Source organism: Trachemys scripta, chromosome 20 (assembly GCF_013100865.1).
Source record: "Trachemys scripta elegans isolate TJP31775 chromosome 20, CAS_Tse_1.0, whole genome shotgun sequence".
NCBI classification, from domain to species: domain Eukaryota; kingdom Metazoa; phylum Chordata; order Testudines; family Emydidae; genus Trachemys; species Trachemys scripta.
In genome coordinates this window covers 1359190-1374053 of record NC_048317.1, presented here as the reverse complement: position 1 = coordinate 1374053, position 14864 = coordinate 1359190, and the positions used below count along the sequence as shown (strand labels likewise).

Genomic DNA, 14864 nt, shown 5'->3' with positions numbered 1-14864 from the left:
CCCGCTGGGAGGAGGGGGGAAGATGGGGGCTGTTTGGGCGGGGGGGAGGGGGCGCAGAGCTGGGGCCCCCTCGGGGCGGAGGGGGGGCTGTTTGAATGGGAGGGCGCTGGAGGCGAGGGGAGGGGGCGCAGGGGTGGGGCCCACTCGTGGCAAAGGGGGGCTGTTTGGGGGGAGGGGGCGTGGGGGGCCCGCTGGGGGGGGGTCCCAGGTGGGGCCCGCTCGGGAGGGAAGGGGGGCTGTTTGGGGGGACACAGAGGGGCCCGCTTGGGGGGGACATGCAGACGCCCCTTTCTCCCTTCGGTCACGTTTTCGCCCCCCAGCCGTTGTCCCTCCGCCCCAGCCCTCCCCGAGCACAGGGATCGCGAGCTGCCAGCTCCATGCCTCAATGGCATGACCCTCTCCCCGTTTTAATTCGTAAGGGTCACACTCAGGGGTGACTGTGTGAAAAGGGGTCACAGGTGCCCAGGTAGGGCGCTGGGCAGATGGTTCCCAGCCGGCTTTGTCTACTCCAGAGAGAGGTGATGCGGATTGGGGCGGGCCAGGGCTTGTCCTGACCCGTCCTCACTTCGCTGTGGGCCTGTTTAGCTTCACCAGCCCAGAGCCCCCACCGCTGGAACAGATCAGGATCAGCCCTATGTTCAGACAAGCCCCTGCCAGGCTTTCAGCCCAGGCCACCAATGGTGCATCTGCTGCCTGGCCATGGTGCTGGGGAACACTCCCCTGTGTGGGACACCAATGCAGGTTCTCTGCTGTGGCTTGCAATAGTCTCGGGAGCCCTGGTTTTCAATAGGGATAGAGCAGCAGTAGTTCCCAGCATCCCAGAAGACTAGGGGCCTCTTGTCCCTGACTGGCAAGTGTCCCCTTCTTGTATGAACCCAACCAACTGTTTCCGTTCTGCCGCAGAGCTCCACCCAACACCATGGCACCATCCAGGAAGAAAACAGCCAATGGAACCAGCAAAAACAATGTGAAGAAGAAAAAGCTCGCTGCATTTTTAAAGGACTTTGACCGTGAAGGTAACCATTGCATTCATTCATAAAACTTGTTTTCTACAAAGGCTTCAGGGTCCTGAGTTGTTTTCCAGGTTAATTTAATGCTGGTGAAAGTTATTGTCTTGACAACCCTGGAGACTGACACCTCAGGACACTCAAGTCCTGTACAGGCAGGACAGGTACAGCACAAAAGCCATAGCTTTGATCCAGAAGGATGACTTTGAGGGATTTGAGAAGGTGGTTTAATCCTTGATGCTCATGCCATCCTTGCCCTTTCCTGAGGGCTAGTTGTGATGAGTATGCTGCAATGTTGATGCGAGTCTACTAGGAACTAAACTAAAATAGGACATAGGAACTCTTTTCAGAGGTCACTGGCAGCTGTCAAATATTAATATTGGGTGCTTGTCAATCGGATATTTAGAGAGACATGGTACGTGAGGTAATATCTCTTATTGAACCAACTTCTGTTGGTGAGAAGCAGGCTTGCGTGCTTACGTAGAGCTCTTCAGATCTGGGAAATGTACGCTCGGTGTCACAGCTAAATACAAGGTAGAACAGATTGTTCAGCATAAGTAGTTAATATATATTTCAAGGGACCATTCAATGTGAAGTGGCCCGTTAATATCTTTCCAGTTATTGGGGGGAGGTTTAGTGGGTTATAGATTGTTGTAATAAACCATAAATCCAGTGTGTGTGTATTCAGGTCATGATTTTTAGTATCTAGCAAAGTTATGAATTTAAGTTCCCAGGCTCGTCTTTTGAAGGTGTTGCACAGGTTTCCTTTGAGGATGAGGATTGAGAAGTCAGACATAGAGTGATGTGGTATTTTTGTCTTTTATCATTTTTCTGTGTGAGTTCATTCAAAAGCATAGTGATTGCCTAGTTTCGCCCACATAGTTGTTACAAAGGTACATTTAGTGCCCTGGATGAGATATACCATGTGTTGTGATAGGCATGTGTAGAAGCCATGGATTTTGAGAGGTGTGTTGTAAGGGGTGTTCATCATTGCAGCAGTGGAGATATGTCTACAGGTTTTGCATCTGTTGTTCTGGCAGTGTCTGGTGCTGCTTTGAGTTAATGTGTCTTGGTCTGTGCAGAACTGCTTTTGTAGTTGGCTAGCCATTCACAGTCTTTGTTTAATCCTGATCTGATGGTGTCAAATTTGCAAATTAACTGAAGCTCATCAGTTTCTCTTTGGAGTCTGGTCCTGAAGTATTTTTGCTGTAAGATGGCTACCTTAACATCTGCAATTGTGTGGCCAGGGAGGTTGAAGTGTTCTACAGGTTTTTGTATATTGCCATTCCTGATATCTGACTTGTATCCATTTATCCTTTTACATAGTTTGGCCAATATACATAGCAGAGGGGCATTGCTTGCACATGATGGCATATATAACATTGGTGGACGTGCAGGTGAATGAACCGGTGATGTTGTAGCTGATCTGGTTAGGTCCTGTGATGGTGTTGCTGGTGTAGATATGTGGGCAGAGTTGGCATTGAGGTTTGTTGCATGGATTGGTTCCTGAGTTAGAGTTGTTATGGTGCGATGCGTGGTTGCTGGTGAGAATACGCTTAAGGTTGACGGGTTGTCTGTGGGGCGAGGACTGGCCTGCCTCCCAAGGTCTGTGAAAGCGAGGGATCGTTGTCCAGGATGGGTTGTAGATCACTGATGATGCGTTGGAGAGGTTTAAGCTGAGGACTGTAGGTGATGGCCAGTGGAGTTCTGTTGGTTTCTTTCTTGGGCTTGTCTTGTAGCAGGAGGCTTCTGGGCATACGTCTAGCTCTGTTGATTTGTTTCCTTATTTCCTTGTGCGGATATCGTAGTTTTGAGAATGCTTGGTGAAGATCTTGTAGGTGTTGGTCTCTGTCTGAGGGGTTGGAGCAGATCCGGTTGTACCTCAGCGCTTGGCTGTAGATGATGGATTGTGTGGTGTGTCCGGGGTGGAAGCTGGAGGCATGAAGGTAGGCATAGCGGTCGGTGGGTTTTCGGTATAGGGTGGTGTTAACGTGACCATCACTTATTTGTACTGTGGTGTCTAGGAAGTGGACCTCCCGTGTAGATTGGTCCAGGCTGAGGTTGATGGTGGGTGGAAGCTGTTGAAATCGTGGTGGAATTCTTCCAGAGTCTCCTTCCCATGGGTCCAGATGATGAAGATGTCACCAATGTAGCGTAGGTAGAGAAGGAGTGTGAGTGAACGAGAGCTGAGGAAGCGTTGTTCTAGGTCAGCCATAAAAATGTTGGCATATTGTGGGGCCATGCGGGTGTCCATGGTGGTGCCACTGTTTTGGAGGCATATATTGTCACCAAATTTGAAATAATTATGCGTGAGGATAAAGTCAGAGCTCAGCAACAAGTTGTGCTGTGTCATCATCAGGGATATTGTTCCTGACAGCTTGTTTTCCATCTGTGTGTGGGATGTTTGTGTAGAGAGTCTCCACATCCGTGGTGGCTAGGATGGTGTTTTCTGGGAGATCACCAATGCATTGTAGTTTTCTCACGAAATCAGTGGTGTCACGGAGATAGCTGGGAGTGCTGGTGGCATAGGGTCTGAGCAGAGAGTCCACATATCCGGATAGTCCTTCAGTGAGTGTGCCAATTCCAGAGATGATGGGGTATCCAGGATTTCCAGGTTTGTGGATCTTGGGTAGTAGATAGAATAACCCTGGGGTTCTAAGGATATGTTGATTTGTTCCTGTGTTAGTGTAGGGAGTGTTTAAATACTGTACCTGTAGTGCAGGCGATTCCGCTCGCCATTACACTCAATGTCATTTTGACTATACGCAATTTTTGCTTTACGCGCTGACAGCGGAATGTAACCCCAGCGTAAGATGAGACTCGCCTGTACCTTTATACAGTTCAGTTAATTTTCTACCATTGGCTCATAGCAAATGAAAATATAAGTGCTCAAAAAGGCTCATTTGGGAAGAATGAAATAGATTTGATCAGAAAAGTGTGTTCACAAGGGAGTAGATTTTTGCTGATATTCAGAGAAATATAAATTCTAGCCCTGATATATAAATCCCTGAATAACATTTGTGTTCTATGTAGTAATCAATCAAAATCCTTCTTTTTTTCTTTTAGTCCAAACGAGAATTGATCAGCTACAAACAAATGGGCAAAATCTTCTCAAGGAATTGGATAATCTTTATAACATAGAAAACCTCAGACTTCCTCTAGCACTGAGAGAAATGAACTGGCTTGACTACTTTGGTATGGTCCATCCACTCCAATATGTATTGACAAAATAGTTCAAAAATTTACTAAATGTAGAGCTATAAGTGAGTTTATAAGTCATATTCATCCAGCTAGTGGACTCTGTTTAGTGACATATCCTAGTTGCATGATTTTCAGAAACGTAATTACTATTTACATTGCTATCTATAATGACCTTAAATTATTTCTTTTGTAACACATCACATTTAAAGTCAGTATATTGGATAATTTTATTTGTATGAAAGTGCTAATTCAAAATAAGGCTTCAAATGTTTTTCCTTTGGATGTCTTAAACTCACTGGCACATGAGACACGAGGTGTGGCACTGGGTTAACTGGGTGCAAAATCATGTGTTTAAAAAAAATCTTTGGGAACAAGAAGAGGCAAATTGAATATCCTATCCATTCATAGACAACCACAGATTTTCTGTTTACGATAAATCCTGCTTTCCCACTAGTTTCTTTATCTTAAGCTGGGCATTAACTGCCAAGAAATGCTATTTGTTTAGATGTTTATTGTTTAATTCTACCCAAGTATTAAAACTTTAATATTGCATAAATTACTCTGGTTGTACATTGATAAAAAAATGTTCTGTCTCCAGCTAAAGGAGGAAGTAAAAAGGCCCTAGAAGAAGCAGCAACGGTAGGTAACATACATCTAGTGTAGCTCCTAAGTCAAATAGAAACTTCTTTTCTGGTACTACTGTATAATGCTTTTAGGAACCCAATCTTTATTTAAACCATTGTATCATTTTAAGAGTCTTGGCACAGCACTTAGTGAAAGGAATAAATAAGACATGTAATGTTTGTAGTCTCTCCTGTCTGTCCAAAGTGCTAGCCTTCTCCTTCAATTATTTGGTTTATGGTAAATCTTGACACTCCTTTCTCCAAGATACATATCCAGTCTCCCATGCAGTGCATTTTAATGACTATTGAAACTCACTTAGTTGTTATGGCTGCCACCTAACACAGACTTCTTCAGAATCTTTACTGAGGCCAGGTCTACACTCAAAAGTTAAGTCAGCTCAGCTACATCACTATGGGATGTGAAAAATCCACACGCCTGAGCCACATAGTTAAGCTGACCTAAGCCCCAGTATAAACAACCCTTGGTTGATGGAAGAATTTTTCCACCACCTAGCTACTGCCTTAGAGACATGGATTAACTATGCTGATTGGAAAACCCCTCCCTTTGCTGTAGTGAGTGTCTACTCTGAAGCTCTACATGGCTCAGCTGCAGCGTTTCAAGTGTAGAGAAGCCCAGAGTTTGAAGCACTTGGTAACTGGAAGACTTGTTCCTGAATTCTGTAACTACCTCTTTGCTTGTCTTACTCAGAGGCTTCTCAAGTTTCAGAAATTGACCTTGTAATTCAAACTGTGTCTCGGCAGTTGATGGTGGGTGTCTGCCTTTGATTTTTAAATAGCAAGTGTCCTGACATCCTTTCTCTCATGGCCCAGATAGCTGAACGTTTTCAATTGTAGCAGTCTTCTTATAAGAAGCCATTTTTCTGCAATGAAATCTTGGCTTGCCTACCAGTGATACTAAACAGACTATCAATTAAACAATATTTCCTTACTGTTATCTTGCCCTGCCTCACTCACCAGAGAATATGCATTTCTTTGTAAACCAGAAAACTGCTACGTTGGGATTGGATTGAAATGTTTGGGGGTTGGGAATAGCTGTAGTTGTTGAATAAAGCCCTTCAGTGCTAAATGCTACGCAGGTCCTGCAGGCTGTTACCATTTCTAAAATACTGGGGAAGTGTGAACACAGCAAAGTGCAAAGCAGCATAGAATCATTTTTATTGTAAAGTAATGATGAGTTTACACTGCTGTTTGCAGGCAGTTAGGAATGAGTTAGTTCTTTACTAATAATACACATGGTATTCTGATTGCTTTTGGTTTTAGGCAGATTTGGAACTATCAGAAATAAACAAACTTACAGCAGAAGTTATCCAGACGCCTTTCAGAATTGTCAAGAAAGGTCAGTTTGTTTACAAGCATTGCTGAATGTTCTGGGTGCAATCAATAGCGGAATGTTTTTTCGTTCCTTATGGATCTTGTTAACTATCTTCCAACTCTCATTAAATGGCCTAAATAGGTTTCAAAGAAACAATTGTTGCTTCAGTCTATGTGATGTTACATCTGGAGTGTGTTAACTTAGATTTGCTAAATTTTATAGAAGTGTTGTTCACATTTGTTTATGCCTTCCATAAAACCCCTTTCCTTATAAAATCCTACTTTATCTCTATATAAGTATATAACTACTAGTTCAATAACTTTTTTGCCAAACAAACTTCACAACTGTTTTCTTTTCACCCTACCTGTTCGTGGATAATTTAATATGTTTCTAATTTGTTTCAATTTGGACACTATTTTCTCCTTCTAGCTGAAAAATCCAAACAGGATATCGATGCCATTGAAGAAGAAACAGAACTTAGTTTGCTCCCTGTAGCTAAGAAGAGGAAACAGGACAACAAAGCCCTTGAAGAATCAGAGCCAGAACATGCAAATGTTAATCCCAAAACAGGAAAGGTAAATAACTGATCTATTGTGGTGATGGCCCAGGTAGGAAGTGAGTTGACTGTTGATCGAGGTGATGCTTACAGGCTTGCTTGCCATAGGCTAGCTGCTCGTTTTAATCAGCATTATAGGTTTATATAATCTTTTTATTTTACATTTGTAAAATATAACTTTACAACTAGTTTTATTTTGCAGAAGAATATGTGTATTTCTCTTCTGATGCAACTTAAATCACATGACCATCTGAAAATCTTATCTATTCTATTTGTAATATCCAAGATGACTATAATGGGAAGAGAGATATTTCTCATTTTGTTTTCCTGTGCATTTGAAAAAGTTCTCTGTGTAGTCTCTTTCACTGTTTTCCCTCTGTACTGTAAAGTCAATTTTCCTAGTTTGTTTCTGTGTGAAAGACCACACATTGGGAAGAGAATTTCTTTTAAAAGGGGAAAATGTGTAAAACCACAAACTGTCAGGGGACTTAATATATATTTTAATATATTTTGTGTCTCTCCAAACCTTCATTGAGAAATTGTAGTTTCCCCCTTTGCTTCATAGCCTGAATTCTGTTTGTCATGAGATCAGAGTCCACGTGATATGTGAGTGCCTTAGATAGATGCTGTTATAAGGTAGAATCCAACCACTGCTGAAAGTGTAAGGAAACATTTCATATCCCTTTTCTCTTAAATTGTATGTTAAACTTCCCTCATGTTCTAGGAGCAGGAGTCTCTTTACCCAAGACTGCTCTAATTAACTACTGGAACTTTGATATCTATGGAAAAGAATTCTGCACAAATCCCTGTGTCTTCCCCAGCTCAGCTCTAGGCTATGATAAAGCCAAGACTCAAAAGGGAAAGGTTTTCCACAATTTTGATCATCTGAGCAGGGGAACACTGAGTCTTGTTCTTCAGGTCCTGTTATCAGTGTTAGTTCAGTTATGGGAACACTTCTTCAGAACTGGAGGTGAGCTGTAGTTTGATCAAGAAACAGTAAATAATTCACTGAGTTCTGTGTGTTCCAGGTGAAGACCTCAACGAAAAAACTGCTAGTTTCGAAGAGCAGAAGAGCTCCATCAGCGAGAGTGAAACGCATTAGTAAAAGGTAAGAGTCTGAAGTGATGTGAATCCCTCTTCTTCAATGTGGGGATGGAAAGGGGAGACCAGAAATGATATTGCCAAAGTAGCCAAGGTTGGGGTGGAAGGATGGAGGAGGGAGTGATCTGGCTGACAAGGCATACTGTTCTGGAGGAGCTAACAAAGGTATGGTAGGGGTAAATGAAGGAGTTCTACAGAGGGCAGTCTCCAGTCTCATAGTAGGGTGAGGTGACTCACCAGCTATTCTCTTTGGGGGCGTGTGGGGTTTTACACTGAATCAAGCGGTCATAAAACTGCAGTCTTTGCAGCCAAGTCAAGAAGCATTACCTGAAATCAAGAGAAACCTCTAGTTTCCAAATACCCTCACATTGTTCTCAGCTTTTCTAACTAATAAAACAGATGGTCAGAACTGAGAAACAACTGCTAAGTCGATCTTTTAAAGGGCATCATCTTATCACAGCCACTCTCTTTGAGCAGGTCAAGCAAAAATAATTTTGTCACTCCAGCCCTTGGCCGAGTCCCTGATGCCTGCACATGGGGAAGGACCTCCACTGTCACCCCTAAGTTTGATTCCAGGTGAGTGTCCATTAATTAGCAAAGCCACGTAATTGTGTATTTATAGTATCCTGCAAAATGTCTCTATTAAATATCAGCATTTGCCAGGTGTCAAGGCATCTAGTGTGTCTTGCCATTAGTCTTGCATGAGATAAGACAGAACAGTTGCAATATAGATCAGCTTGTTACCATTCTGCCCCATGGCAGTGGCTGTTCATATCTGATGCATGTTCTAAGAGCCATAATATAACACTTCACGCATTCAAAGTGCTGTAGAAATATTGACTAACCCTCACAACCCTGAAATATTAAGGATGAGATAACAGAGGTAGAGAAGTGCGATTATTTGACTACTATTAGTAGAGTGTCACCAGCGGAGCCAGGATTAGAATTTGAGACTTCATGATTCCGTATTCATTTGTGCATGGCGTACTGTGCAATCAGCAAAATTGTAGTCTATTTGTTCGAACCGTCTCCACACTGTCCCTTCTCCCTCTCCTTTTCCCATTTTTCAAACATGTGCATCTGATGTGTGCAAAATTACTACCTGTGGTATGTAACCTATTGCTTAAATCAGCCTATGTACTTGATGAGAGGGGGATAGCTAATATAACACCGAGTTTTTAAAAAGGCCCCGGGGCAATCCTGGCAATTACAGGCAGGTAAGCCTAACTTCAGTAACAGGAAAATTGGTTGAAATTATAGTAAAGAACAATGATCAGATATGTTGGGAAAAAGTCAACATGGCCTTTGTAAAGGGAAATCATGCTTCACCAATCTATTAGAATTCTTTAAGGTGGGTGGTCACAAGCATGTGGACATGGGTGATCCAGTGGATTTAGTGTACTTGGACTTTGACAAGATCCCATACCAAAGGCTCTTAAGCAAAGTAAGCAGTCATGGGATAAGAAGGAAGATCCTCTCGTGAGTCAGTAACTGGTTAAAAGATAGGAAACAAAGGGCAGGAATAAATGGTCAGTTTTCACAGTGGAGGGAGGTGTAAATAGCAGGATCCTTCAGTGATGTATACTGGGACCAGTGCTGTTCAACATATTCATAAATGATCTGCAAAAGGGGGTGAACAACGAGGTAAAATTTGCAGATGCTACAGAATTACTTAATAGTTAAGTTCAAAGGGGACTGTGAACAATTGCAAAGGGATCTCACAAAACTGGGTGACCAGGCATCAAAATTGTAGATGAAATTTAGAATTGATAAGTGCAAAGTAAGGCACATTGGAAAACATAGTCTCAGCTGTGATGGGGTGTCCATGCCACACAAGGCAGAGCAGGTTAAATTAGGTCAATTAACCTGGTAGACTGCACCTGGGATAAGCTTGATGGACAAGCACTAAGTGAAGATGGAGCCCAGCTGGGCAGGGGCAGGCTGCGTTCATATAAAGCCAGCAAGCTGAGAACACAAGGGAGCTGCAGAAGTAGTCTGTAGTCACTCCCTGGGAGGAGGAAGTTTGGGTTGGTAAACTCAGAGCGGGGGGAGCCAGAAGATAGAGCAAAGAAGTGGAAAGAAGTCCAGGGAAAGAGCAACAGGGAGCAAGCAGACCATAATTGCTGGACATAGGGTCCCTGGACTGGAACCCAGAATAATGTGTGGGCTGGGGTTCCCCTTCCAGCCACTGGGAAAATGGCACAGGGCCTGGCCTTGGATGGGAAGACTGTCTGGAAAAGACAAGGACAGCTGATCCAGTGGGACTTTGATACCCTGGAAGGGGAGGACTACATAATGACCTGGCTAAGGGCTGAATCATGAAGAGGGAGCACTACATGTCCTGTAGAGTGAGGGGGGATGCAGTGTGAGCCACCATTCGGGGGGAAGGGGACGGCGGCATCAGACCTTAGTGGAACTAATACCCAGATGGGGCCACAAGGAAGTACCCCAATGGCAAGTGGACCCATGACACCAACTATATATACAAAATGGTAAGGTCTGATTAACTGTTCCACTCAGGAAAGATCTTGGAGTCATCACGGATAGTTCTCTGAAAATGTCTGCTTAATGTGCAGTGGCAGTCAAAAAAGCTATCAATGTTAAGAACCATTAGAAAAGGGAAAGACAGAAAATATAATGCTACTGTACAAATCCATGGTACATCCACACCTTGAATACTGCGTGCAGTACCAGTCACCCCATCTCAAAAAAGATATATTAGAATCAGAAAAGGTACAGAGAAGGGCAACAAAAATGATTAGGGCTAAGGAACAGCTTCCATATGAGGACAGATAAAAAAAACCTGGGACCGTTCAGATTAGAAAAGAGATGACTAAGGGAGAGATATGATAGGGATCTAAATTTTCAAAAGAAAGTGCTTTAGTTTTTAGGGTTGGGTGCTTTCGTTTTTTTAAACCCCTTGGGCCTGATTTTTAGAAGTGCTTATCGTTCGCAAGTAAAGCTGTAGTCAGTGGGAGCTGTGGGAGCTCATCATTTCTGAAGATTGGGCTCAGGATATCTGGAGCTATGCACATAAAGCCAGAGTCTGCTTTTGAAATGTTGGCCTAAATATGTCAAATGTCTTCTCCGAATTAGCTCTTTCCGTGTAAAATATGGAATATTAAGATGACTACAACACATCACTTAATAGCCTTAGGTTTTGGCCTCAGAGTTTTGATTGACTAAGAGCCAGAAGCCTGTAGTCCCACAGAAGAGGGTAGATGGAGGTCATAACTAGAAAAAAGAAGATAAGATAAATCATGTCCTAGTTTAATCAGAGTTTTTTTGTCAGTACAGTTGGTTTCTGTCAAGCTCTATTGGTTTTGCGCTTCAAGTTACATATTTTTCTCCAACCTTCTGTTTCCCTTGAAAATGAGATGTTTGAAATCTCTAGTTGGGGAGAATCTCATGAAATGTACTTCTGATCATTTTAATTGGCTGGAATAAATTATTCATCAATAACTTGGGAATGTCTTTCAGGCTTTTCAAGACACCAGGTCTACGCACGCCTGCAGCACGTGAACATGTTTACATAGTCTCTGCAAACGGCAGCCCTCTTGCTCACAGCAACGATGTCATCATTACAGTTCCTGTCGGAGGAGGAGAGGTAAAGCAGAAAGTTATTAAAAATGTAGAGAAATATTTTAGTGGGTTTTGAAGTGCACCAAATGCGATTTAAAATAATGGTTGATAGCAATATGTGCCATGGTACAATACAGCAAAGGTGTGAGATGAGTCTGTGGTCTCTATTTGTAACTAGTCCTGTTTTATCAGTAACCTTATGCTGTTCCCACGAAGTGGGTCCATCACTTGCTATAAAAGCAGTACATGGTTCCCTGCTCATAAATATAGTGGTCTATCAATCTTTCTAATATATAATCCAGATGCTTCAATCTTGTTTGGCTCTTTCACTGATATCACTTACAAACTCACATGTACCAGTCTGACACAGTTGAACAGTAACTGAGACTTGTGGTCTTTTCTGTACAGAGCATTCGTTTAGCAGCCAGTGAGCTGACCAAAAGGAATTTGAGTCATCTCAATCCAGAGGCCCTGGGAATTATGAAGAAGCTATCAGTAAGTCAATATATACTTGGCTATGAATTGAAACTGGTCTGCTGTGGTGCCTAGCATTGTCATTGTTCCTGTAGCTAAGTTAATGGGCCGTCAGTATCCATTAGATTCTGTCTGTCATCTTTCTTCTTAAATTCTTTTCCTCTTGTGTCTGCCTGGATCTTGGCGCACCCAGAAAATATGGTTTTACACAATGTGGGTCTGTTCAGCTAATCAGGAAAATACACAGACTTGGGGCTTACACTCAGCTGGGCTGTATACAAACAGTGCTTTCATTAGTGGGAGAGAGCTACTGGTAGTGCTTAGGATTTAATTCAAGGGTGAACATGCCCTCCGTTTTTTCCAGTGTAGGTGGCTTTAAGATGGGGGTGGGCAAACTTTTTGGCCCGAGGGCCACATCTGGGTATGGAAATTGTATGGTGGGCCATGAATGCTCACAAAATTATGGGTTGGGGTTCAGGAGGGGGTGAGGGCTCCAGCTGGGGGTGTGAACTATGGGGTGGGGATGAAGGGTTGGGGGTGCAGGAGGGTGCTCTGGGCTGGCACCCAAGGCTTCGAGGGCAGGAGGGGTTTCAGGGCTGGGGCAGGGGGTTGGGGCGCGGGAAGGGGTCAGGGGTGTAGGCTCCTGGCAGGACTTACCTCAAGCAGATCCCAGAAGCAGCAGCATGTCCCCCATCCAGCTCCTATATGGAGGCGTGGCCAAGCAGCTCTGCACGCTGCTCCATCCGCAGGTGCCGCCCCTGCAGCTCTCATTGGCCGCAGTTCCCGTCCAATGGAAGCTGCAGGGGCAGCGCTTGGGGCAGAGGCTGGCTGCCCCTACACGTAAGAGCCGGAGGAGGGACATGCCACTGCTTCCAAGAGCCACATGGAGCGGGGCAAGCCCCCGGCTGGAGTACCGGAGTAGGGCAAGCCCCAGACCCTGCTCCCCAGAGGTAGCTCGAGGACCGGATTAAAACGTCTGGAGGGCTGGATGCGGCCCCTGGGCTGTAGTTTGCCCACCCCTACTTTAGGATATGGCAGAATGTGTTCTTTACAAGTGCTATTTGTTAATCTTTCTCCTTTTTAGGTTCGTCTTGCACAAGCATGCAACAGCACGAACACCCAAAGATGAAATTTCAGGGATATTGACTTTCTTTGTAAATCTGGATCATCAATTTTAGGACTACAACCTGAATTCTTACTCTATTGTTTTACCTTTCTGTTACACGGTGGAAGTTAGGAACAGATTTTCAGCCTGTAATATATAATGTGATTAGAATAGGTTGACTTTTTTTTGTACAGAAAAAAGTACTTAGTTTCCTGTTTCAAGATAGCTAGCTACACCTTGGCCTTGGATCCTCCTGAGTGTATGAGAGGATACAGCTGCCCTGCAATCTGCAGAAGATCAAAGCAGTGGGACCTATTGGATTACAGGTGTGATTGACAAAAATTGTATCTGGTTTTGGAGCAAAAGTGGTGGAGCTGCTCATTGCACTTATTACCAGGCAAGTCTTCTGTTTGTTGATGTCGTCGTTGAAAGGCGCTAGTTAGTTGTATTCTAAGAGCTGGAATATGAACCTCAATTACAAGTAATTAACAGGGGGGTGCTACAAGACCATTTTGTTGCAGACCAGCTAATGAAGCTGCCACAGGTGATAGGGGTACAACGAATCCTTTGTTTTGTTCTTCTCACAGCAGCCACTGAACTTTCGATCCTTCTTTCCAGTTTACAGTGAACAATATACTTGAAGTCTTTTATTGTACATCCTACTGTTGTTTTTAAAGAAATGAATACACTGGTGTGTTCTTAAACCCATAATTTTACTGAATTTTAAAGCTTCTATCTACAAAAACAATCATCTAGACCTCCAATCCTCTAAGGCACATACACTTACTGGTGCAAGTCCCTTTAGAGTGGTTGGAGACAGCCAGTGGAGAACTCCCTCTGCACAGGGGAACTCTACTGCTTCCTGCACTAGCTCCTAGGGAAGAGATGGGGATGTGGCAGAGCCAAGTTCCACTATGTCTGGGTCTCCACTGGGATGTTCCCTGCATTCTTTTCATGAACCAAAAAAGTTTTACATAATAAATACTGTTTATAGATGGAATAAAATTAGTTACATATTCATTCTTTTACTGTTTTAGAAAATTCCTGCTTCGCTTAATAGTGCATGGACAGCACTGATGCATTAGAATGGTCAGTGTCCAGCACCTTTCTCTTCTCCAGCATCTCTGTGATGGAAAAAGCCAGAAGCACTTCATAACCTCTGTGTAGGAATTATTTGACTGAAACCTGGCCTGGAACAACAACAACATCTGTTCTGTGTCTTTACACATCGTTTGCAGAGTTCTGAAGAGTAACTTTAAGAAGCCAGAATAAAAGTTCAGAAAGCTGAACTTTGCAATAAGAGTTAAAACCCAAAGTGGAACATGAGCCCCAAATTGTCTGGGCTTCTGTTCTGTGCTTCATTCCAGAACTATAGGAATAATGGCTTGTCAACCTCTTTTCCTCTAATATCTGTTTTTCTATAGTGTACTTAACATTATATAAACTAAGGCAGTTCTTAACAGTAAACTACGTGCCCTCTTCCGATTCTGTCCCACCACATAATTCCAGTGACACTTAGTACAGAGCGCTTGGCTGTGATTCTCAATGTGCATTACAAAAGGTAACTATCATCCTCTTGTCTAGAAAGGAAATGGGACTACCTGGGGGGAAAAATCATGGGAAGAAAGTTCATTTGAACTTTTTTGTAGGAAAATTTTCATTTAGATTTTATTTGAATTTAAATTTCAAACTTTTGTTTTTTCCCTTTCCAGACCACCCTTTCCTTTTTTTCCTCCACTGACTGCAATACAATGACTGTCTAGGGTTTGTCTGTTCACTTATTTCTTTTCAGTTATCCTTTATCTCCTGTAACTTTTCAAATCCTCCAACTGTGGAAAAGTTGAGTTGCAAAAGGAAAAATGAAATTGTAACTCTGCCATTC

At 43.2% G+C, this 14864-nt stretch overlaps 1 protein-coding gene across 1 annotated transcript in view; it reads left to right on the top strand.

Moving 5' to 3' along the window:
* CDCA8 (cell division cycle associated 8) overlaps positions 1-14002 on the top strand; it is a 14514-nt gene extending 512 nt beyond the window's left edge. Inside the window, exons 2-11 of the mRNA XM_034754208.1 lie at positions 904-1016; positions 4074-4202; positions 4807-4847; positions 6113-6188; positions 6594-6739; positions 7749-7828; positions 8299-8397; positions 11302-11428; positions 11812-11898; positions 12962-14002. Coding sequence (XP_034610099.1) covers positions 904-1016; positions 4074-4202; positions 4807-4847; positions 6113-6188; positions 6594-6739; positions 7749-7828; positions 8299-8397; positions 11302-11428; positions 11812-11898; positions 12962-13006 — 943 coding nt within the window. The 3' untranslated portion in view covers positions 13007-14002. The remainder of the gene's footprint in view (positions 1-903; positions 1017-4073; positions 4203-4806; positions 4848-6112; positions 6189-6593; positions 6740-7748; positions 7829-8298; positions 8398-11301; positions 11429-11811; positions 11899-12961) is intronic.
* The last annotated feature ends 862 nt before the right edge of the window (positions 14003-14864 follow it).